At 41.4% G+C, this 23,726-nt stretch overlaps 1 protein-coding gene across 1 annotated transcript in view; it reads right to left on the minus strand.

The window, feature by feature from the left end:
• The window catches only part of Mdy (diacylglycerol O-acyltransferase), an 82,104-nt gene that overhangs the window by 21,372 nt on the left and 37,006 nt on the right, over nt 1–23,726 (minus strand). Inside the window, exons 5-7 of the mRNA XM_070668379.1 lie at nt 23,507–23,615; nt 6,177–6,326; nt 1,245–1,425 (exon numbers count right to left, since the gene is read on the minus strand). Of these exons, the coding sequence (XP_070524480.1) occupies nt 1,245–1,425; nt 6,177–6,326; nt 23,507–23,615 (440 nt within the window). The remainder of the gene's footprint in view (nt 1–1,244; nt 1,426–6,176; nt 6,327–23,506; nt 23,616–23,726) is intronic.

A 23,726-nucleotide genomic window follows, 5' to 3' on the forward strand; every position in this document is an offset into this window, starting at 1 on the left:
AAATACGACTTTTGAGTGCTATCGCGTGAAACGGCGTTCCCGTTCGACGGTACGCCGTCGTCCGCGCGAGTTTCGTTTTCGGCAAACTGCTGGTGGAGTAAAGTCCGGGTGCAATTTTTTTTTTCGGCAAACATAGTTGCACGGAAGATGGTGCACAATAGGAAAAACGTATGACGAAAACGAATAGCTATATAAGGAAAACAATAAGCTCGGGGAAAAAGATATACGAAGTGTACGACCAGTCAATTTTTTTTTTAAGTCTCATTCACTCACAAGTATCACATTACAATCTTTTAAGGCAAAATATTCGAGGCATTGTAATTAAACAGGTAATTCAAATTAAAATTTAACATGCATACATTAAATCAGTTATTTATGAAGACATTTAATGTTAAATTCTTTATTAAAATATTCTATAATAATTAACATTTTAATAATTCACACACACACAAACACAGACATTACTTTTGACGGTATAAAATTATTGTTAAACATATTATATGCATCGAAGTTAGGAATTAGCAAAGAATCCCCTTCATTGATTCATAAAAATTCCTTTCATATAATTCTCTGATTAAATTATTATTCAGAAATAGCACATAAAGGGCAAATTCAAATTATATTTCTCAAACGAGAGTTCTAAAACGGAATCTCACAGAAGCTTCATCCAATTTCGACTTACACGAATAATTCATGTTCCCGATAAAATCGGACAAAGTGTAAGAGTATTCTCTTTCTTTTGAAAAATTTTCTTCTCAGAACAGAATTCATTCGTCGAAATCCGAGTTTTGTAAACCGGCAACTTCGACATTTGTTGACAATCTTTATGAAAGGAAAATAAGACGTGAGAGAGAATCGCGGGGGGATATGCCATGACGAAATCTATACGAGAAATCTGAGAGCAAACACAGATTTATACACCTCACGCAATGTATGCACTCGCGCGACCGAACTCTGACAATATCAAGTTTCCACTTGACTCGTTTTCCGATCGAGGTGAACTTGGTAGTATTCTTGAGACACGTATAAAGCGAAACAAGGATATGTTGCTTTAAAATAAATAAATAAATAAATAAATAAATAAATAAAAAAACAAAATTAAAAAAAACTTATTTAAAAACACTAGGGAGTTTGTTGAGAAGTTATTTCTTTTGAATATTTTCGTAAAATCCTTTCGTTTCGTTATCAGCCAATTTTTTTTCCACGTTTAATTATAATAAGAGTTGCAACTTTAATTCGCTCACCTCTTTCGGATCCGTTGTGTTCTGGGAAAATTCAGTTCGTAGCACAAAGTAGGCGCCAATATATAATAATAAAGATCGCCGAAGTTTAGATTGTCGGGATATTGCACTAACATATTTTCACAGTCGTTCATCTCGTGCTCGAAGTCGGTAACATCGTTTGCACTCTGTTGAATGCTGGAAGCTGAAAAAAAAAATAGACAGATTTTATTTTATTACCTCACGTCTATTTCCACCGCTATTACTTACAACCATAGGAATAGAAACTTCGTTAAATAATTTTTGATTTCTAAAAACAGATCGTAGGAACTCTCTGAGTATGCATCTCTTCCCTAGGACAATCGCTTTTTTTTGCACACCTCGAGCTCCCTCCTTAAGCAACGAAACTGATTCGCCCGCGCGATTCGTTGGGCTAGGGACCTTGGAATGTCTCAGCGTAGCATTAGGCGCGCAGATTTCTATCTGCGCGTCTAATCCCACCTCGACGCCGAACCAGTAACTGATAGAATCCCCTCAATTATCCAAATCCGATGAATAATCCAATCTGGAATTCAAATAAGCCCGGGTTGCGCCGGGTGCCACGCTGCACTGCCGTTCGAACTCGACAGCGTCCTGAACTGGCGTCGCGACGCCAGAATTGTGCTGGTCGCGGCGCGAGCTCGCGACGCCGATCGACGTCCACGTCGACGAGCGCCTCCAGGCGTTGTTCCGCGACCCTCGTAATAAATGTAGAAGAATTCGACCAAATTAAATTCCACGCGCCCCTTTTTATTTTGTCACATCTCAACCTTTTTTTTACTCTCCTCTCTCTTTCTTTCTCTTTCTCTCTCTTCGAACAGCGCGTTTTAACTTATTCTTTCTCTTTTCTTTCCTATTTAAGTCACACAGAGAAACGAAACAGTTTCTGTTACGGTAATCATCGGTAAAACGTCATGACACACGTCAGTCGTTCGTGTAATTATTTACCGGAAGCCGTAAATTCTACAAGCGGTTTAAAAGTTTTTTTTTTTTTGGCGGGAGGGGAAAAATTTACGTCTGCTAAAAATTATAATTAATGACATGTTTTTTGTTTCTATGTAAAAATAATTCCGAGGAAATTATAGATAATTACGAGTGGAGACAGAAAGTTCTTGAACGAAATACATTCACGCGATGCGTATACGTTTGCCAGTAGAGATAACGAATTGCAACGTGATTTCGGCGAACGTTTAAACACGTGAAATTAACGAGTGCATGATCACGTAGAAGCACTCGCCAACGATTTAATGATTCGTTAATATTCCATGTAAATTCGTTTGATCAAGCCTGTGATCTTTGGTCAGCAAACCCTCCGCCGGCGGATTATTAATTAAAAACCAGTTCCCAACAGCTCGATTTGCACGAGCTGCTTGTATTTATTCGAAGCATTTCCAGTTGATCAATTATACAAATGCTCGAATCTTTTATCAATTTTTCATTTACAATTTTACATTATAAAATATATCTGTTAATATTGTTCGACTAATTGTACTATGCATCAGTTATTTAATTTAAAAAAAAAAAAAAAAAAAAAAAAAATTTTACTTACGATAAATAAAAGGCAATAATTTTAAGTATTTTTACATTTAATTAAGTTTTAATTGATCTCATATTTTTAAAATTAAACGCAGCTGAGTTTTGCTGATCACTCAATTTATTCGATTCAATAATTATGTTAACGAAATAGTCGGCAGAACATTGTAATCGCGAGGAATTGTTCCTTCGTTGATGACGAGACAGACTTTGTCTCGGCGTTTGTTGACATATTCTTGACGGAGTATGACGTTCCTCATCTCATAATACAGCTGAGAAGTGACTCAGCTGCACAAGGCTTTATATATTAGAGAATGCTGCATTATTAGTAGCGGCACGCAATACACAGTAATAATTACACATTGACGTATATGTGAATGAAAGTTAACCAAATAATCAAACGCGTTATTAAATATTGCGTCGCTCTTTAAATTACATTTCGGGACGATAAGTAAAAATAAATAATCAAGCATAAAGAGAAGAGGACCGGACGTGAAATTTCCGTGTATCGCGATTGCCTGAGATCCATCCTATCTGCGCTTTCGGAATCTCCTTAGTGGCTCCTATCACGTCCATGAATGGCCGCAAAAGGATGGAGGAAGATCGTAGCTGTCGGTGGGAGAGGGGTTAAATCTCATGGGGACGCGGTGGGATCGAGCGGGCTTCCGTTCGCGACGGGTGTAATTTCTATTTTTTTCAATCTCGGCCCGAGGGCGTCTCGAGGGCCGACGTAATTTCGTCTTTGTGCCAAGGGATGCCCCGCGCTTAAGACCACCCTCGTTCATATGTCTCGAAGCGGGCACGTCGGGCGAGGAAACGGCGAAAAAAAGGAATCGATATCGAAGAGCCAGACGTGTAGTACAGGGAAAGAACAGAAGAGTAGCATCCTTACGAGAACGCCGCTTGAACGAGAAGTCTCACAAATTAAGCATCGACGCCACCGAGAAAGAAAAAGAGGCAGAAGAAGCTTTTGCCAATCGATGCGATTGCCTGCGATCTTTGACCACGCAATTCTACGGACTCGTAAATTGTCCCGCATCTTCGGCACGCCAATCTGAGACGGCAACCGGCACCCACTTTTGCTTCAAATCAAGTACACGCTTAAATTAAATATTGATCCCCTTCCATTTACTCCAGTTTGCTTTACCAGCTCGTCAAATTGTATTTACTCGGACGTGCAATCATTGTATTAAATTCGCGAGTTTTATTCGGCCACTAAAAATTACCGCTTATCAATGCGTTAATATTAAAAACAATTTTTCTCGGTTTAATTTTCTGAAGGAAAAAAAAAAATCTTCTCTTTTTCTTTTATTATTCGAAGGATAAAATGCATCTATGAAAGCGTAATACGTGTTAAATAAGATTTGAAGCATAAGATCTACTTTTATGCAATAAACGCCAGTAAAAAAGTAAGTGTTCCAGCTTCTTCCTGGGGGTAATCGAGCTTGAGGAGCTTTATTTCTTGCATGATCGATCGAGCCGTGACGAACAAAAAAATACAAAGCGAACCCACTTTCTCGATACACATACGGAGTTACGTTACAGGCTCCAGGCTGGGTTCTACGTCGTCATTACGAGACGTAATAATACGACGTGCCATAGGAGTTCGGGTTAGATGGAGAGAGCGAAAATTACACGGCGTCCATGCGCGCACTAGATTACACGAGCTCTCGTGGCCGTAATAACGGAGTCCCGAGGCGGGCTTTTGTCGATTACATTTGTCCATCGATCGATCGGCCGGTCGCCATCGCGTCGCCCTGCGATGAGCCAGCGAACGTTGAGGTGTCGTGCGAACACGGAGTTTCGATAATTATATCAAGCTAGCGTCACTTTTTGCACCGTAATTAGGACGCTCCCAGGCGAGGGAAACGGCGCGCGGATCGGCCGAGCGGATAACAGGCTAATTAGCCGGGAGCGAAACGAACGCGAATACGCCGATGTCCATATCGGCGTATATCCATCTTAATTTTCAGCGCGAAGCGTAGCTTGGTCCTTGAATGCCGGGGATGAGCGGCGAAATCTAGAGGAAAGTTCGAAATTGTTCGTCTCGCAGAAAATTCTCGCTTCGATGAAGCGTGAATACTCTGCTTATCCCGCGTTCGTTTTTGTAATCGGCAGCACGAGCGTATAAGGCACGCGAGGCCATTCAAAAATTACCTCTTCTCATGCTCGAAAGTCAGATAAATAACTTTTTTATTTTTTTATTTTTTTTTATTTATTTATTTTTTCTTTTAAACTGTTCAAGTCACATCGCAACAAATAAGCTAGAACAGCGACGATTTTATTAATTAATTGTCCCTGACGATTTCTCCAGGTGTGCTTGCGTAAAACGAACCTCGTCGTATAAATCATCGCGCATTTGACCGAGCGATCAAAATCCGTAACGAGCGACACACGTACCAATCAACTTTGGCACGTCGCGCGGAGCGATTGCGCAATCGTGATTAAAAGTGCAAACGCGGAAATTCGACGTTTTACCGTTTCTACGGCTGCAAAGGGTTGAATGAGAAAAAGGGTTAATACTATGCGCGGCGAGGAAGTTTATCGGGAGAAGGACCCGTGTAATTTGACTTTCCCGGTTGGAATAATCGATACGCTGCGGCGCGTCCGATCCCCGGAAACATATAGGAGCGTCCAATTCGCGCAGTTTAAACCGGCTGAAAATTATTATCGTCATATATGTGCTTCGCAGATACGAGCGTACTCTTACAATGAGGCGCACGCGTAAAGCGAATCGCATACGCGAATGCGGTACGCCACGGCGCGCCTTCAGAAGTGGGCAAATACCGCGAGTATAGTGGATTACCGATTCGTGGGGCGTGTTTGCTGTCTGGATGTGTGCATTACCTGCGAGCGTGTGTGAACGTCGATGTGCATAGCGACAAAGATTTACACCGGTCGGCTTCAATCCGGAGCGGAAATCCGTTACGTATGACTCTAGCGGCATCGATGAGACGTATTACAGCGGCGTAATATCGTAAAAAAAAAGAGGGGAAAAAAAACGCGAGAAAAACCAGGCGTACAATGCGCTACGTAAAAAATAGTCACTTCCATGTTGGAAATGATATATTCTCGTCCGTGGCCATTTTTAGTTTCGCCAGCGCGGATGGTGCGCATAAAGTAAATCATAAACCGAATATGCGGTGATGAAAATATCACCCTATTTCTTTTCTTTCTTTTTTTTATTTCTCTTTTTTTAGTTTATTTCGTTAAAATAAAATTGTATAACGTCGCCTTGCGTGTGCTGCATATTAAGCGTGCTGATTGTCTGCTATGCGACGAGTACAAAAAAAAAAAAAAAAAGAAACGACGAGTATACGAACGTTAATGTCATGTCGAAAAGACGCGTGAGGAGATTATGCGTAAATCGTTTAATATACTTACACTGAAGATTATTATAAGACAGCTGACGCCTCATTCTTCCCTGTGTGGTTTTCTTTCGGCTGCTCAAGCGGCACCACATGTTCACTTGCACGTACGACCACAGCTTCAGAAAGAGAATAGCGTACAGCATGCACACGTACATCGCCCCAACTGAAACAGTACACAACCGTGAAACAGTTAGCGCCGAGCAAAATGCTTCAGAAATCGTAAAGTTAATATTCTCCCTGTGCAGACGCGGACGCGCTCGCCGTTCGTTATGAATCTCACTTGGATTCAAACGGGATACACCAGCTCTTCCTTTGCGCGGTTCGATATCGATCGCCGTAAAATTTCTTCTTCCTCGCCGTCTACCGCGATCGCGGATCCTTTCGCGAAGCCCGCGCGAACGGCGGGCCGCGACTTAATTATCGACGAGTATCATCGCCGCGATCCCAAGAATGCCCGTTATTATTATGCGGTGCCGGGGCAACCGCGACCGTTGGAAAACTGCAGACGCGACGGTCGAAGGCGACGCCGGCATCCTCATATTTTCCGATATTTCCATCGGGCGTGCCGGCGGTTTTCTTCGCGTCTCGGATTGTTCGTATCTTAATTAAATCGTGGCCTGCTCCGCCAAGCAATCCCGATCCCGCCGCGGTGGGCGAGATTCCGCGCGAGCGGAAGGACATAATTTCCACGGAGCAAAACTGTACTACCGAGGTACCTTTCGCTTTTGCCCAGCCCGACCTACCTGTATCCAAACTTTCATTTACCTGTGCGCGAGCGCCAACCGGACGTCGTCGAAAATTTATATCCGCGCTCGCGCCGTTAATTTAGAAAAGCGACAGGATAGATTCGATAAATACATTGAGAGAGAAAGAGAGAGAAAAAGAGAGAGAAAGATAGAAAGATAGAGAAGGGCTGTAGCGCGATGACAGATCGACAAAGAGAAGTGCATTGCTTCATTCGTTCCACTGAAATTAGTTTGCAGACTATCGAGCAGGAAAATAACAGATAAACAGATCGTTGGTTACATGCGCGTAACAAGTCCGGCGGTGGCGGCGGCAGCGATGGCGCAAATCACAATCGTTGAAGCGATCGAAAGCGACAGCCTTTGCCACAACGTCGGCGGGCTCGGCGGCGATAATGGGGAAACGAGAAAGCCCGGAGCAAATATTACACGGCGATGGTATCGTTCGTTAATGTATACACGCTCGTCGGCAACGCACGAAAGCGCTAAAGCGTTTCCGCGAAATATGCGCCGATGCGTGTATTTGCCGCCCCCGCAGGGCAGGTGATGCAGTGGCATGCTAGCTAAACAGCTCAGGCACACCGGCAATGAAAAGAGGGATGGAGCTGTCCTCAGGGTACGTTCTGACAAGCGACCTGTCCTCGCTTTTCGTGGTTTTCCTTGTTTTTTCCCCTCCTTTGCTTGCCGGTGTCGGACAACGTAAAAAGAAAAAGCTAAGAAAAGAAAAAAAAAAGAAAAGAGCGACAACACGTCACGTGCTCGATTTATGATTAAATAAAATTACAGACGGTTGGTATTCGTAAAATGGGAAACCCAATACGTTAAAGTGTACGCGAACCCTCTGGAGTTCGTCCCGACTCTGCTCCGGTAACTCCCGATGCATCAGATGTTCAACAGTCGAAACGCGTCTCGGGACGCGTTTTAGTGCGCTGCTCGTTGCCGCTTATACTGTTTATAGCTTGTCCCTCGCACCGAATATTCGCCGGGGCACACCAGCGACGTCGTACAACGCGTATCGAGTGTTCGTATATGCCGAGGTAATTGCCAAATGTCGTGACGCGCATATACCCTGCGTATCCGGTCTGTTGCAAAGTGACACGATAGCTTCACTACAGGACTACCTTAACCAGGCCGTAAAAAAATATCCCGACATTAAATAAATTAAATAAGTAAATATTAGCAAACGTATACATTTAATTTTATTATATGGGTATTTAAAACGCATCTTGATCGAAAGCTGCAAAGATTCAAAAAAAAAGTATGACTAAATATGTTACATTAATTTCATTTTTAATAACGCATTGCTCTACTTAAAAAAAGAAGGAAAAGGATCGCCGGTGAGATGTGTAATTTTTCAAAGATCGCCGCCTGTCTTGTTTTGACAGCAGGACGTGTTTCTTCATCCGATCGGAATTAAACTCACCGACTCATCTGCGCTACAAGTCTCGTTTCACGAAGTTATTTAGTGCAAACGCGACAGATATCCTTCCGAGCATCTCTCTGAAGGATCCAATGGAAAATTGGTGGGAAATTACTTCGCGCTCTCTAGAAAGTCATTAAATTCGCGTACGTCACGCAAAGTATCGAGTCTATATTTCATCCGCTGCACAAAAAAAAAAAAAAGAGTCGACGAAATATCTTCCCCGCCGGTGGTAGCGAACGAAGCTATCGCACCGATACATCCCGCACGGTTGAGACGAATCGACAGAGGTGTATTGTACGCGATAGCGGCGACGGTACCACGCGTGAAAATAGTTCCTCTATTTTCCGCGACAGTTCGCCGAACTGAGAAATTGCCCGTTCTCACCAGTGGACCATTGTCGTATCTCGAAACATATTTTCGATCCCACCATCTCATTTCCAATTTTCTTACTCTTCATGAACGTCATTTCGAGAAGAAGCGCGGCATAAAGTTTCCAAGAAGCATTCAAGAAATTATAAAAAATAGTGCCTGTGCTCCTGCCTTCTTCTTCTTCTTCCTTTTTTTTTTTTTATTTTTTTTTTCAACGTACAGATATCGTAAAAAATTTTTCCCCGGTATACCTGCGGCACGAGATTTAAATCCGCTCGATATTCGTCCGTGACGTAAAGGAATATTTTTATTTGACACTTGTATTATTTTTCTCCCCTACCAAAAGCTACGGAAACGTTACAGCGGGATAAGAATTCAGTTCTGCAAACGTCATCTGTCTTTGTTTCGCGCTCGCGTTGGCGAACTTTTTAGACATACCTCGTACGAGGTTAAATTAATGTCAGCTCCCGAACGGACGGAAGAACAAACAGCGAAACACAATTTCCAGCGAGACCGCGCTTGGTATAACATTCCCCGGCGAATTTCATCGTGCACGCTTCCGTGCGCTATCCCGGGCAAGTATAAAAGAAGGAGCCAGATCAATGATCAAGACTTCCCCTTACAGTAGAAACACTCGACGACACATTTTCTCGTCTGCCAAGTTCAAGTATCTCAAACTCTTTCGCTCCGAAGTGCACGTGAAAATAGTTTCTAATCAAAATGCATCAATTCGCATCAAATATGTCAGAGAAATAGAGAAGAAAAATAACAGAAGATACACTCGGCACATTTTTTTTTTTTGATAGGTATTTTAGGGCGATAGAAATGATATTTGAAGATAAACGTGTTTCATTGTTCAATTATCGTCTTAAACGCGAGCTGTTATTTTTAATTTAAATTAAGTGATTATAACGTTAAATAAAATAAAGTACGAAAAGGGGGAATGCTTTATAAAAATATTTTTGAAGGTACGAAAGTCATTCAAATATTGGAACGTGAATTGTACCACATTCTTAACACAAAGAAGAAAATGTAAAAATTCTAGATACAAGAATTTTCCATAAAAGATTTTTACAAATAAGAACCTTTGAAATATTCCAAGTGAATATATTTCAGTTGCTCGGATGTGAAACGAAATAAGTAAAAATTTCACTATTCATAGTTAAAAATTTAGGTAAAATTGACAATTTATTTAATGGTAAAACAAATATGAAGTTATTATCGTCGATCTGGCTTTCATTCTTTATAGCACCGGTGCATATTTTGCGTAATCGAGCACAATGAAACCGCGCGCGAGTTTCACAAACGCACGTACCGGTACCAATCTACAGTGAAACACGCTGAAGAATCTTATCGGACCAGGTAACTCGTCCTTACCGAGAAGCCCTATTTCGTTCTTCGTTTTTCCGCGTAATACATTGATTCCCAATTTGGCCACTATCGTTCCCTAGAGAAGTTCTTTTACTTTCCCGTTTTTATCCTTTCTCTTCCTTTCCCTGCTGTATACATTCAGGCAACTAAGAAACGCGTATAAAAACTAAGAATAAAGTTATAAAACAGTAAAAGAAAAAATTTTAATTCTAGTATAACATTTTTATTTTATATATATATATTTTTTTTTTTAATAAGATAGTTATCCAATTTTTTTATAAGAAATCGATGCGGTATTTCAGTGAAATTAATTTTCGCATCCAATGCGCGCCGCGAAATAATATAACTCCCCTATTGTATTTATGTACAATAAAAAATATCTATAGCAATTTGTAGTATTTGATACGCCGATGAGAAACGACAGATGAACGAAGACTAGAATTCATTTCCGTGCGACTGCGTATTTTGTGTCGCGACGCGGAAATCGTAGCTGCGCGCGCGCGCATCCCATTTCAGAAGCCGATATTCTTTCTCCCGTCGATGTAATTCGATTAATTCCTTTGTCAGGTGGTATCGGAGCCCACGCCGAGGCGAACAATGTTACGGCTGGCGTGCGTTTCTGCATCGCGTGTACATTGCACTTGGCGTGACAACACGTGGATGCGGAACTCCAGCGCCCGATACATTTCCGTGCCGACGCCGGCGTATAAATCGATGCTCTCGGAAAAAAAGGAAGCGGGAAAGGGGGATGTAAAAAGAGGATCGAATCGTCTGCCATGGCGAAATGGTATATTTCTGACGCGATCGTAATCGGAGAGTGCCGTACTGCATTTTCGATTCTGCGCGTTTGCCGTACGCCGGCGCGTGAAAATTTGAGAGCCGACGGAAAGCTTTGCGTTTCAAATTATGCGATCCGATATTAGGTTCGATTTCACACGAAAAATGTTAAATTTTATATTAACAAATTCCTGTCGGCTTTCAGGAAATGTTAGAAAGAAAAACAAAAAAAAAAATTGCAATTTCAAGTAAAAATATACCGAGGTAAATGTACAATTTGAATAATTATTAAAACGAATAATTAGAAGACTGTAATTCCATATAACGGTTCACTATAAATTTTCGTCAATTTGTCGAACGATATTGTCGCGTATCGGCGGGCGTGTTCATTATCACCCGTATGTCGCCGTTTTTTCTGCCGTCCGATAATTGCCAAGCTCGTGCCATTGTCGAAGAAGTCTAATTTAATGCGGCAGCATGAGATATCTCGTGAATTAATTTAATAAAACAAAACGCAATTAACGTAGGCGTTCAACTTCCGTGAATGGAGGCCGAAATCAGTTTGCCGAGTAAAGTTACGTGTTACAAAATTTTGGCACGTCGAAACTTTGCGATGTTTGGCAGGCGTATAATTATACCGGTAAACGGCGGAGCGTATAATTTCGCGCAATGCGTTGCCGAGAGCGAGACGTGTCACGGGCATGGCTCGAAGCCATCTCGATGGAAACGGGAAAGCAACATGATAACGGCACTTACAGCTATATCTTGCACTGCGCGAAACTACTTCGTACACACCTCGCGCAATTTCGATTCTCGATTATCGCAACTAACATGCCGCTATGAAACCGATAAACTCGGTAAGACCGAGAGACTTGTGAATAATCAAATATCTAATTACAAACATAGTTTCGCACAATTGCTGCATCTCTTAAACGTCCCACGTATTCATTGAGATTTAATCTTCGCTCTTTCTTCTATATTTTTCTCCTTATTTTAAATAATAAATTAATTTTTGCACATTAGTGAGTATTCGCCGATGAGTATTTTAAAGAGAAAGAGCTTTCACGTACAGTAATTACAAATCACCGATTACTTTCTTTATTTTTTTTTTTGTTCTTTTTTTTTTAGAGAGATTTAATCAACAGCTGCAACCGCACATTTTCGACAAATTTAACCACCCTGCCAAAATTAATCCTAAAATGCATTACGCATGAAATCCATGTTTGTGGTAATTCGTTTGCAAACGGTAACTAGTACAGGCTGAAAAATATGATATCGCATCGGTCAAATATTCTCTTGCGTCTAAAATATTAATTCTCCGCGATTTATTTCAACCGATTTTTCGCCGGATTTAAATAAAACCCCAACGAATTATCCAGTTGAATGTTTATACGCGGCAATTTGGAAGAGTTCCCGTCCCGCAACTACTTCGATACCCGAAGGAAATAACTCTCGGGGGAAACTTTGGTTGTCAAATGAATACCCTCCCGCTCCCTCTCCCTCCTCCCCCTTCCATCTTTCCCCTTTTGCTTGCATTATAAGTTACGTAAGTTATAATGGATAGCGCCTCTATTGTCACTTAAAAATATTATTCCAAGTGCATATCGATTATAAGACAATCTATCATCGGCGCGAAGCAGCGCTCTGTGTGTTACGAAGAAGTCACAAACAATTCGCGGCGTAAACCGTAAGTTTCTCGCTCGAGCGGTGGCCATGCGGGTGGCAATGCGCGAACTCTTTATTTCCAACGATATCCGGCCGGATGCGAGCGATAAATTCCGCTTCCCGATTTTTGCCGTCGCCCGAGGGGCCTCACCTTTTACACCGGCAACGTATATATTTCAGAAATCGATCGCCTCTCGTAATTCACCCTACACGCGTAATTCCCTACTTATGTCCTGACGATTCCTCTGCCCGCTCGATCGTTACCCCTTCGATCCTTCAGAGCCGCTTCTGATTCTGGCACGATATCCACTTGGCACGGAGGTGTAATCACCTCGCCGGGCCGCCGTGCGTGAAGAAGGATCTTGGCAGGAGGCACGCATTCGTTTCACGCACGTCCACACGCACGTGCGGCGCGCGCGAAAGCCTCTCGCCGTCGGGAGGCTCTCCAATTCCGCTCCTCCGCGAAACTTTTCGAACAGAATATAATATCCTCGATACTTGAAATAACTTGAGAATAAAAATACTCGAACGGCTAGCGACTCGAGATAAAATTGTAATTATTAATTCTATTCCGTACCGTTATCCAACGCCGCGTATCACATTCATTAATAATAATAAGTTTAATTTAGTGCAAAAAAAAAAATATATTAAACCGTGTATTACTATTTCATTGTTACGCAATTCGTATTTCAGCATACTTGAAATAACTATAGCGTTGAAATAATGACTCTCTGATATCAATTAATTTTCAACCTCGCGATGTGATACCGTATTAAGCTCGAGGGAGTGTAACATTGATAAGAAAATGCTTTCTTTGGCAAGGGTTGCTAAGAAAAAAAAATTGATTTCCTCAAAAATGAATGTGTACGTGCGTTGTCGGGGGAGGGGGAGGGGAAAAGCACGGTGTCTTTTGCTTGGGAGTCAATGGATAATTGCAAGATACCAGATCGAATATGTTCTTTTGCAATTGAAGAGTGTTTCTCCTTTGACGGAGTTGGCATGAAAGGAAGTCTTGAACAACTAACTGCGAACACAACGAATTCATTTTTCTCCCTCTCCCTACGTCTCTACCTCCCGCTTCATATCTCATATTTTCAATCTTCGGTTGAAATATTATTTTTCTGTGACTCCTCGGCACGCTACAACGCGCTTTCAGTCCTGCATAAGCAAGATGTATAATAGAATACAAAACGCTATTCATTTCGTACATTTACAAGTGCAGCTCCAGTTTTAAAGCAATGCTCGAATATCACTTTGAAACATATTACTTAAATTAATATAAATACGAATCAGATTAAAACGGATCATAAATTGAAGTAAAATTCTAACAGAGTTACGATGTAACGGTATTCATGAAACATTCACCGAACATGGGTGTTAATTGAACGAAATAAGAAGACGCGAGACCGCACATTCGAATCAATGGAGTGACCGCGCTTGTGCATTGTTCACGCGACAAATCGTGTCACGGTTTGACTGCTATCCGCAGGATCAGAGACACCATTCGATTCCGCAGCGCGAAACACTCACGGTACGACGTTCTTGGCCTGACCCGAAACCCTGCGGAAATGCGGGCTATTCTCGCGCGAGACGCTCCCGAGATATCCTCACTATGCTACTGCCCGCCTGAATGTTTGCGGCGGAAAAGAATCCTGTAGAATTCGCGAGGACAGGCGAACGGCATCCGGCCGCAACTCGCGGGGCACGTCGGCGTAACGTCGAAACAATCCGCATGAAATTCTAATTAAATTTCTGATTCGAAGTTCCCGGTGAGATAAACTTTCGAACTAAGAGTAAGAAATACAGAGTAACTTGGTAGCACAGATGTAACTTTGTATTTTATATAAATAGACTCATATTGCGCTCGTCTTCTAAATTATCCTCCCGACAGTTCCATTAGATTTCGAAACCGTATGTTTTTCCCCACGCTTGTAATATTATGCAAACGAGTTGTTGCAACGTGACTTATCGCAAATAACAGAGCGACCTAAGAATATCGAGTTCCGTCTACGTCAGCATTTTTCCCCGACCGGGAGGAAAATCTACAAATTAAAATTCTTTACTTCTGTAAGGTATGATATTGGCGTGATATCAAACAATGTAATTCGAAAGTACGCAATGCCATAGCTGTCGGTATTAATATTCTGGGATTATCGCGGGGCTACGTGTACTGGAATTTCGACGTGCTTCTCCGCGACATTGCGTCGCAAAAGCGGGTTCCCCTCGGCAAACTCGAACCCACCGAAATCCACCAGCGACTCGTTCATTTCCGCAGAATTCCCCACGACATCGAAGTCCCCGTTGTAACGCGCACGAGCATGCTGTTCTCTCCGTTCGCATTATCCGCGCGAGAACCAATTTCGTAGCCTAATTTTAGCCGGATTATTCCGCGATAGCATCGGTGCATTACATTCTATATTCAATGTAATTCTTATACCAACATTACGCGAAGTAAAATCCAACGCCCGAAAAGAGCTCGGATCCCTTTATCCACTACAAAGTACCAAGAATTTTAAATTTACACGCCGTGTTGCTCAATTTAACCAAGCGCGCAAGTTAAATTATTTTACAATTATTATTAATGAAGAAAATTAAAAAACGACAACAGGTCAATAAGATCTTGGTTGGTGGATACTATATATTTTTTTGTTTTTTTTACGATCGGATAAAGATCATCGTTTCGACTCGCGATAGGTGTTGTACGCGTGTGATGTCACGTGTGCGTAGACGTCTTCTTCGCACCATCCAGCGACATTTCACGCTACGTCGAGCTCGCTGCTCGTTTGAAGTCTACGAAATTGGCTGCGCATCTCCGTTAACAGGCTTCGTCGTGAGAAACGACGAGATGAATTCTTGTACTTTCCTTTCCCTTCCTATTTGATTTTTTCTTTTCCCATTTATCTATATGTACGTAATGTATACATACGCGATTCTTTCTCTTTTTCTTTTCTTTTTCCTATATTTTTTTTTCTTCTTCTTTTTCTCTCTCTCATTTTCTTGTTAAAAACGATTCAGCGATTCGATATATAGTAATCAATAATCGAAATGCAAGATTCTTTGTCGAAGCAGCTCCGGCGATTTGTCTGATCGTTCACCCCAGAAATCCTAGGGCGAGCTCTCGAGTTTAATAGTAACGTTCGAACAAATTAACGGCGTAACGAATGGACTTCAAGTTCCTTTGAAGCCGGCGAATACGACTACGTGTCCATACTGCGTGATAAAATAGAAGAAGGCTTGAATTAATGCACCCTCGTTTACCGCTTTTATGTCGCATCTTTCGTTTTTTACCTCTTTCGCCTTTATCTGTATAACCCGTTGTCTTCGGTAATTTTCAATAAGGCTGAAAATTAAAAAGATTCGGCCTTTCGTCTTTTAAATATAACTACTAATATCAATCTCTAATAACTAAAAGAATTCCGTTCAAAAAAAAAAAAAAAAGAAAGAGAGATTTAAAAAAAAAAAAAAAAAACTAATTTTAAATGCTTTAATAATTCACAATTTTTTAAAGCATTTATTTAAGTTATTGTCAATCTGCAATTTGACTAATATAATCTAAATTGACCGAATTAATTGTAACAAAATTTTCGAATGATTTATTAGTTTATTCATAAAACAAACGTAGACCGAGCAAGAGAGGCTATTCAAAGTGTCGCTGATTTCAGCGATTTTCTCATCATAACTACGAGTTGAAAGGGCACTTCCTAAAGTGCTCTTGAGGATAAGAATCTACATTATTTATGTAGCGCTATTCTCTCTCTTTCCTTTCCCACAATGGTAATGTCCTGATATTTGCGACCTCTTCAGCATCACGTTGATTATCACAGACGACAATCTCAAATCGAACCGCGACGTAAATTTACCGGGGAAGAAATGTCGTTTGCCGACGACCGTAAAGTTTCGTTAATGCCCCTGTCACCGACGCTAAACGAGAGTTTTCGAAAAATCTTCCGCTCCCTCAATCGTATTTACGTATCCCAGCCCTCGTAATTTTCGTAGATGTACAAACATTCCGATGAGCAATCCACCGCGTCGAGCTTCCCACGTCGATCGCACGAAACGACGGAGACTTTGGGAGAAACCCGAATCTGATTCACTCCCGCGCTCCTTTGTTCCAACCCCCATTCGTCCCTGCCTAAACCAACAGTATCCTTCAGCGCTTCCGCGCGACCCTTCTGTACACAGAGCCGAGTGTCTGGACGTGCAATTTGTAATTCCGGTGGAACTCATCGGAGGAGAGCCGGTGCTCGCCGAAGAACTGCCGCTGCATAATTTGTAATTCCAAAGAGCACCGGAATCCACGAAGCACTCGTGAATGATGCGGTAAGAAAGGACGAACCGGCGACGGAGATCGGAAAGAGTTATCGATAGGAGAGACTATGAATTAATTCTCTTCGATATTTGATGTAGCGTTACTTTCAAATGCTTTCCAATATCGTTTCGCGAACGTATTCGGAAATACTTATTAATAATTGTTATCGGGCAGCGTGTTCCTTCCCAGAAAAAAAAAAGAAAAAAAAAGGAAAAAAAAAAAGAAAAATGGCGTGCGACAAGGACCGTGAAATATTTACTGCATGTACGACAGAAATTAATCTCAAACAGACTCCTGCGTTATTCACCGGCGGAAGTTCTCATTTACTGAAGTAGACGCCGGTAGATTAAAGCATAATAACGAAGTAGTTATTCCGCGCGACCCGTCCTCTCTGGGGAGACGGACGGAGAAGACGAAGGGGGTCCCGTCGAATTAGGTAGCGGACCCAGATTTGTTATTCAAAATTCGCGGAAAGGCGTCCGCCTGCTCGCGCTTCCGGCTACGTTCGAACGTAATTTCCGTTTCACGTAAAGCTTTACCTTCGCGCAGCTTTCGTCGTGTTTGTCAGGAAAGCGCGACGAACTTCGTCTGACTCCTCTCCCGCCTCCTCTGCTTCCCAGAAACGCATTGCGCATGCATATAAGATGGATTCTTGCAAAAAATATGTTACCATTTACTGTAAAAGTAACGAGATCAACGTACATTTAATAAGCTAAAAAGAAAAGAAAAAAAAAGAAAGAAAAAAATTTGAGTTACCGCCTGATACAGCGCTGTCACTTAAGAAACGGAAACTGTAAAGTTTTATTCGCCCACTGTGAGAAACGCGATCGACTTGCCCCCTATTTCGCGGTGGGCCGCGTTTATATTTGTTTGCTTATATATTTTATTCAGCAAATCTTTCCGGCGTGTACAATTATTCTAGCACTCGTGAAAATTTAAATGAAACATGAAGATTTTATTCTTATTGTTCAAGGCGGAATCTCTATTTCTTATTCCGCAACGGAATCCCCTCCCTCCTCCGCCCCCTCGCCTAATTACTTATTCATGTTAGGATTAACGTTGGCAACGGATGCCGCGGCGACCGTGGAAAGCGCGCGGAGAATATCACGGCATTTGCGTCACGGGACTGTAATAATATACGGCAAAGACATTTCCGTTCGCGGACGTTAACGCGAGCATCGCGTCCGCATAAACAAGAGGCGCGGAGAATACACGCCCGCCTGCCTTAATTCGCGAAAGAGTTTCAACCGCGGCCTTTGTTTCGCGGGATGGGATATTGCATTTCCATCTGGTGGCTGCCGCCGTTCCGCGATTTCACGGGCTTGTCGTGGGCTCGTTACAACCGCGCGTTACCGGCGCCACATCCGAAAAGATAGCTCCTCTCTCCGCCGGTGAATGCAAACTTTTAAGGTTCACGCATATAAATGCACATTCAACTGTCACCGGCATGCGCCCGCTCGGACTGACAACGCGCAACGTCTATGTTCGTCTCTTCCTCGTTAACGATAATAAGCTCGACGATAAATATTAATCGTCCCGGCATTTCGTTAATCCGCGTATTGGCATTGACGTCAACTTGTACGTGGATTGATCTTCACGCGTGGACTGCGAAGTGCGTGCGCGAAGCACGCACTTCGCGAGCGAATTTATGGATCGGCTGCGAAATTGAAAGCGCGGAGGCGGAGAATTATTAGAACTCTCGGATTATATGTGCGCTCGAGTGTGCTCGCTTGCTCGTGACAGCTCGCCGCGAAGAGTGTGCAGCAAGAATTTGCAAATACCGCGAGGGCGGGCCAGTAATTTCGAGTGACTGGATTCACGCTCGCGTCGGGTGTACCGAGATTATTGCGCTGAGCCAGATAGCCCGTTGATGGTCAAAAGCCGGGAAAGACAAATATTTCAAATTCAGGAAAATCGCATTTAAAATAATAACGAAAACCAAGAACGCACAATAGATATCACGAGCGCAACGGGAAGTAGAAAGTTTTAGATACTAAACGACATAATTACGCTATTTATATCTTGGACAGAGATCTGATTAAAATAAAATAAATTGACTTTAGGGCAAAAAGCAGAAATAGATGGAACATTCTTAACTAAGATATACTCAAAATTTAATTAAAATATATTATATTTTGATGTTGGAATATGAATTGTGCAATATGCAGGCGCGAGTTCCTCGTTTTCATCAAGTTAACTTTAGAAAGCCACATTTAAATCAATTTAATAATAATTTCGTTGAATATTTATTAACAAATATATATATATATATATATATTATAAAGCAAAGCACATCTGCTTGTTATAAGCTAAAAGGAATGACGGGTTAATTAAATACAATAAAGTTTTTAACCCGACAGTCGATACTAAAATTTGCGTTCATGTTTGATCAATGAACGATTTTTCTACTGAATCAATCTACGGACGAGTACTCTCGTACATTTAACGTTTTAAATTAAAAGATTTGTCGCGTATGTGTATTAGCTGTAAAACGTATATGCATCAATCATAAAAAAAAAAAAAAATAAAAAATAGAAAATATATATATATATATATATATATATATTTTTTTCTTTTTTAACAAATTCAGTGGAGTAATCGCTGTTGACAAATGCTATTGCGCGATCTTTCATTTTCGCCGAATGGGGCGCTTTCGATGGACCGTCACACGATTGTATTTACATCGATACGTGCGTCCAATTGTCGAACCAAAGGCGAGAACCCTCTCTATGGAACAATATGGTACTTAACTGTGCGGCAAACACTCGACGCCTTTTACTGCGTTTGCGGCTGCATGGGAAAGTGCAAATGGACGAGTGCGATTGCGAGAGCGCGCAACGAGTCGCATACAGGCGGATCGTAGGAGTGAGAAAGATCGGCAGTCGAAAGGCCATAGGACGTCCATGTCGCGTTTCTATCGGGTGTCACGTTTCGCAGTATCAACAGAAAAAAAACCCTCCCCCCAAAAAAAAAAAAACATAGCATGCTCGCTCGCCGGTGTAGGAGCACTTCCGAATGAGTGAAATTCGACGTCCGATAGTTGACGGTGCTTTCGCATCGACCATCGTGATTACGGCGGTCGACGGCAATGTGCTACGTGTCGCGCCGTACCCCTCCAACTCTCTCTACTAGTAGTTTTTTGCGTGTTTTAACCTCGTTGTTCGACCAAACGAGGAGAGCCCGAGCAGGAGAATTAAATCGTTCAACGCTCGCATTAAAAAAAAAAAAGAAAAAAAAAAGAAAGAAAGAAAAAAAATCAATTACCGTGTAGACGTTGTAACGACAATTGTCGAGGATACGGGAAACAATACTATTTCGATAAAGTAGATGGACTCTCGCGAAAATTAAGTGATTTGAGAAAACTATTTTGCGATAATACTGCAATAATGATAATCGATTAAGGTATAAACACTGAAATACACGATATATTAAAAAAAACATCTTTTAATGAGGTTTCTCCGCAACGGAACAATATATGTACATCGGCGCTTAAGAAAAATTTACTGCAGATACTTTTATATAGACAACGGGAGAGTGTATAGGAGGAAGGTGGAAACCACTGCGGCGCGAAAGGCAAAGATTCGCACGAGTTTAGACTGCCTAAGCGCTTCTTAAAACTTCCCGTAGCTGCAGTCGAGTGCGTTTTGCGAGCGAGAGTGCAGTGGCTTTGGTTCAAGCGTCTGGACGACCCAGGGCTCTTTCACGGGAAGTCTCTTTCTCCGCCTCTCTCTTTCTCCTCGTTCTGCGCTATCAATAGTACACCTCTGTCGCTCCTTTGCACAAGATGCCCAACCCTTCAACATGCGAGACGGCGTACACGAAAGCGCGCACTCAAAAGTGTATTCATTCACGTAGACATCGGGATCTTGATGTCTTTACGCGAGCCGGGATGTAAAGATGCATTCACGCCAACGAGGATTCTCTCTCGGGATACTCGTCCCCGACGATTTACGAACGAAAATAAAAGGGAGACTAAGGCTCTTAAGGATTTCTTGGACGCTCGTCAAAGATTTCTAGATTTTTACCGAGAACTGCTTCCTTTTTAAGAATTAAGTTCTACATCTCCACGTTAAGTTTTATATCTCCAAAAAGAAAGCACGTTTTCCTCTTTTTTTCTTATATCAACATAGTTAAAATATATTTTTTAACTTCCCTATTATTATCTCCCAGCAGAAAATAATGCAATATGCGATATTTCGTGATCAAGTTGTAACTACCAAATCTAATTTGTAACTATCGCAGTTATTAGGATAATGAATTTTCAAATATTCCAGTATCTGTAGTAACACTTCCAGTTTCGCAATAGCGAAGTAAATCTCGCGGAGTTTGAAGCATGACGATCCTTCACCTTCGACTACACTGCATCCCCGATGATAGGAGGTCATATGTTCTCCTGTCAAAGTTCAAAAGCTCCGATCCAACTTTGAAGTTTCATTGTCATCCATTACCGTTCAATCTGGGAGTTCTCTGGTGCGAAATCGCGACCGCAAAGAACGACTAAGAAAACTTTCGAGTGCGAACTTACGATCACGAAGTTTCATATTATTCGCAATTTAGAATTTCAATGTTGTCGCAAATATTAATAAACGGTCTATTAATTGTACACGTCTGTGAAAACGCGCTGGTCGGTAAATCGATTAAAAGTTCCGAAACAAAGCGCCCTAATGCCACTCTCCGCGCACACACACAATTAACTTTACTACAAGATGAACGTACTTTCGTAAAGCTGAGGGATCTTTCTGTCAATGTTTCGAAATCTGACAACTTTATTCTCTGCAAGCTCGCATTTTTCCGTTTTATCCGAACTGCAATCAATCGACAAATCTCTTCTCTCATCCTATCGTCGATCATATCAAAGATGACTGACGGCCAAATGTCGCGACAGAAAAATCAAAAAGCTTTTTTAACTTTACTAAAATAAAGCATCGTAAAAGACGGCGGCGCGGAACTTGGACAACAAATGCAAAATTCTGCAGCGCGGTTGTTTCGTTCGAACGTTCTAATAAGTACCCGAGTGAAAATTCAGCTAGCTATTCAGATTTTGCAGCTAGTAATTAAATCGCGCAGATTAGATATATTCCTTAGTTAGTAACATATCTTAATCGGTACCAGCCATAATTTATAAAAAAAAGTATTTGTTATTTAATGACTCTCTAACTATAAGATTAAAAAATTGAGGTTGTATCATAAAAAAAAATTAATTAATTATTTAACCTGTTTAATATCTGTCTAGCCGCTGTCCAGTACTGATCCAGAAATGTAACCGCTCAAAACTTACTACGCGTACTGATCTAGTACGCACAGTAGGCTACAATAATTGTCTAGTACCTAAAATTAGACTTTTTTCAGCGTTATATTTCTGGCTAAATACTAAACAGTTTTGCTGAACAGTCGCGAGATAAATCACGGATTTATTAGCTGGTCATTAAGATGATTAAGTTCAATTTCCACTCGGTATACTAGAAGAGGAGCAAGTCGATTAGTTCAATTTGAAAAAGATTAATGAAATTATTCACGCGGATTCTCCTATTATTTCACGACAAATATGTAAATGTCAAAGAATATTTAAAAAATGCAACGCTAGGATTATCAGGGAACGCTGGCTTATTATACTCGGCGCCTTCCACCGACTGCGATTAAAGATCTTTTAATTAAAGTCCAGACGATTTTTCCATAAAGTTCCGACTTTTTCCTTAGGATTATTCGTTATTCAGGACGAAAAACTAAATTAGATCGCCGGGCGCGACAATACACCTATCGAATCGATCGGTCGCTTGCAGAGTGCGTCCGCACCATAAGAATTAATTTAAATTCTTTTAATTAGACAAGAGCGCCGCTTCAGCGCTCGCAAACGTAGTTACGTTTTAATTACTTTTCTTAAAACAAAAAGAAGCTATGACACGCAATCTGAGGAAAAAGAATAAGGCTGTGATTAGATCTCTGATTTAATTGACGAACGCTGTAATGGGATTACACGCAATTTGATAGTTCACGCTTTCAGTTTAAAAATGTGAAGATGCAGTGAATTAAAATGTCTAATACAACCGTTTGTCTTAATAGGCTAACGCGAGATGAATGGCTCGAGCCACTCATGAAGTTGTAGATAAAAGAGAGCACGAAGTAATTGCATTTGCATATGAACCTTGCGACCCTCCGCGACACTCCCCCGACGCATCGATCTGCGCGGATGACCATACATATTGCATTTAAATAGAATTTTTGATAGATCTCTCCTCCGAGAATAAATGTGGCACGCAATAATGAACACGGAAATGACGGACAAAAAGAAATTATTTTATAATTTGATACGACATATACATATATCAGTATAGTATATATGTCTTTTAATTTTTTTTTTAGCGAGCAAATGTGATCTATTAAAAATATTGGAATTAATATTTCGATATTTTAAATATTATATTTAAATCGCGCGATAAACGGGGTGCAGAAAACAATTTCGAAAGCATGACAAGTGGTTGTGTAAATTTGTACACACTCCTCGCGGCTGATTATTTCGATCGTGACACAAATAATTCAAGAGTATTACTTAGGTGAATTATTCTAATGAAACCCTTCCCTCCCCTAACTGCGGTATACGTACAAGTAATCACATAAGTAATACAGTACGGATAGGAACAATGTATTACGAAATTCGCAAGTGAAACGATACGTAAAATGCCGCTTACCCAAGCTGAATCCGGAATCCTTCACGTGGATGACCACCATCGGCATCAGTACCATTACAACGAGGTTTATGACGTGGAACACCATTCCCGTGCCATGAGCTATGATATCCTGCGACAGAAAATAAAGAGATACAAGTTACAACGGGAAGTGGCTTGTGCGGGCACGATGTGCGTATCACCCAGCATCGCCGAGGTGAAACGACGACGGAGGAGCTAAAAT

This window comes from Cardiocondyla obscurior, linkage group LG17 (assembly GCF_019399895.1).
Source record: "Cardiocondyla obscurior isolate alpha-2009 linkage group LG17, Cobs3.1, whole genome shotgun sequence".
NCBI lineage: Eukaryota > Metazoa > Arthropoda > Insecta > Hymenoptera > Formicidae > Cardiocondyla > Cardiocondyla obscurior.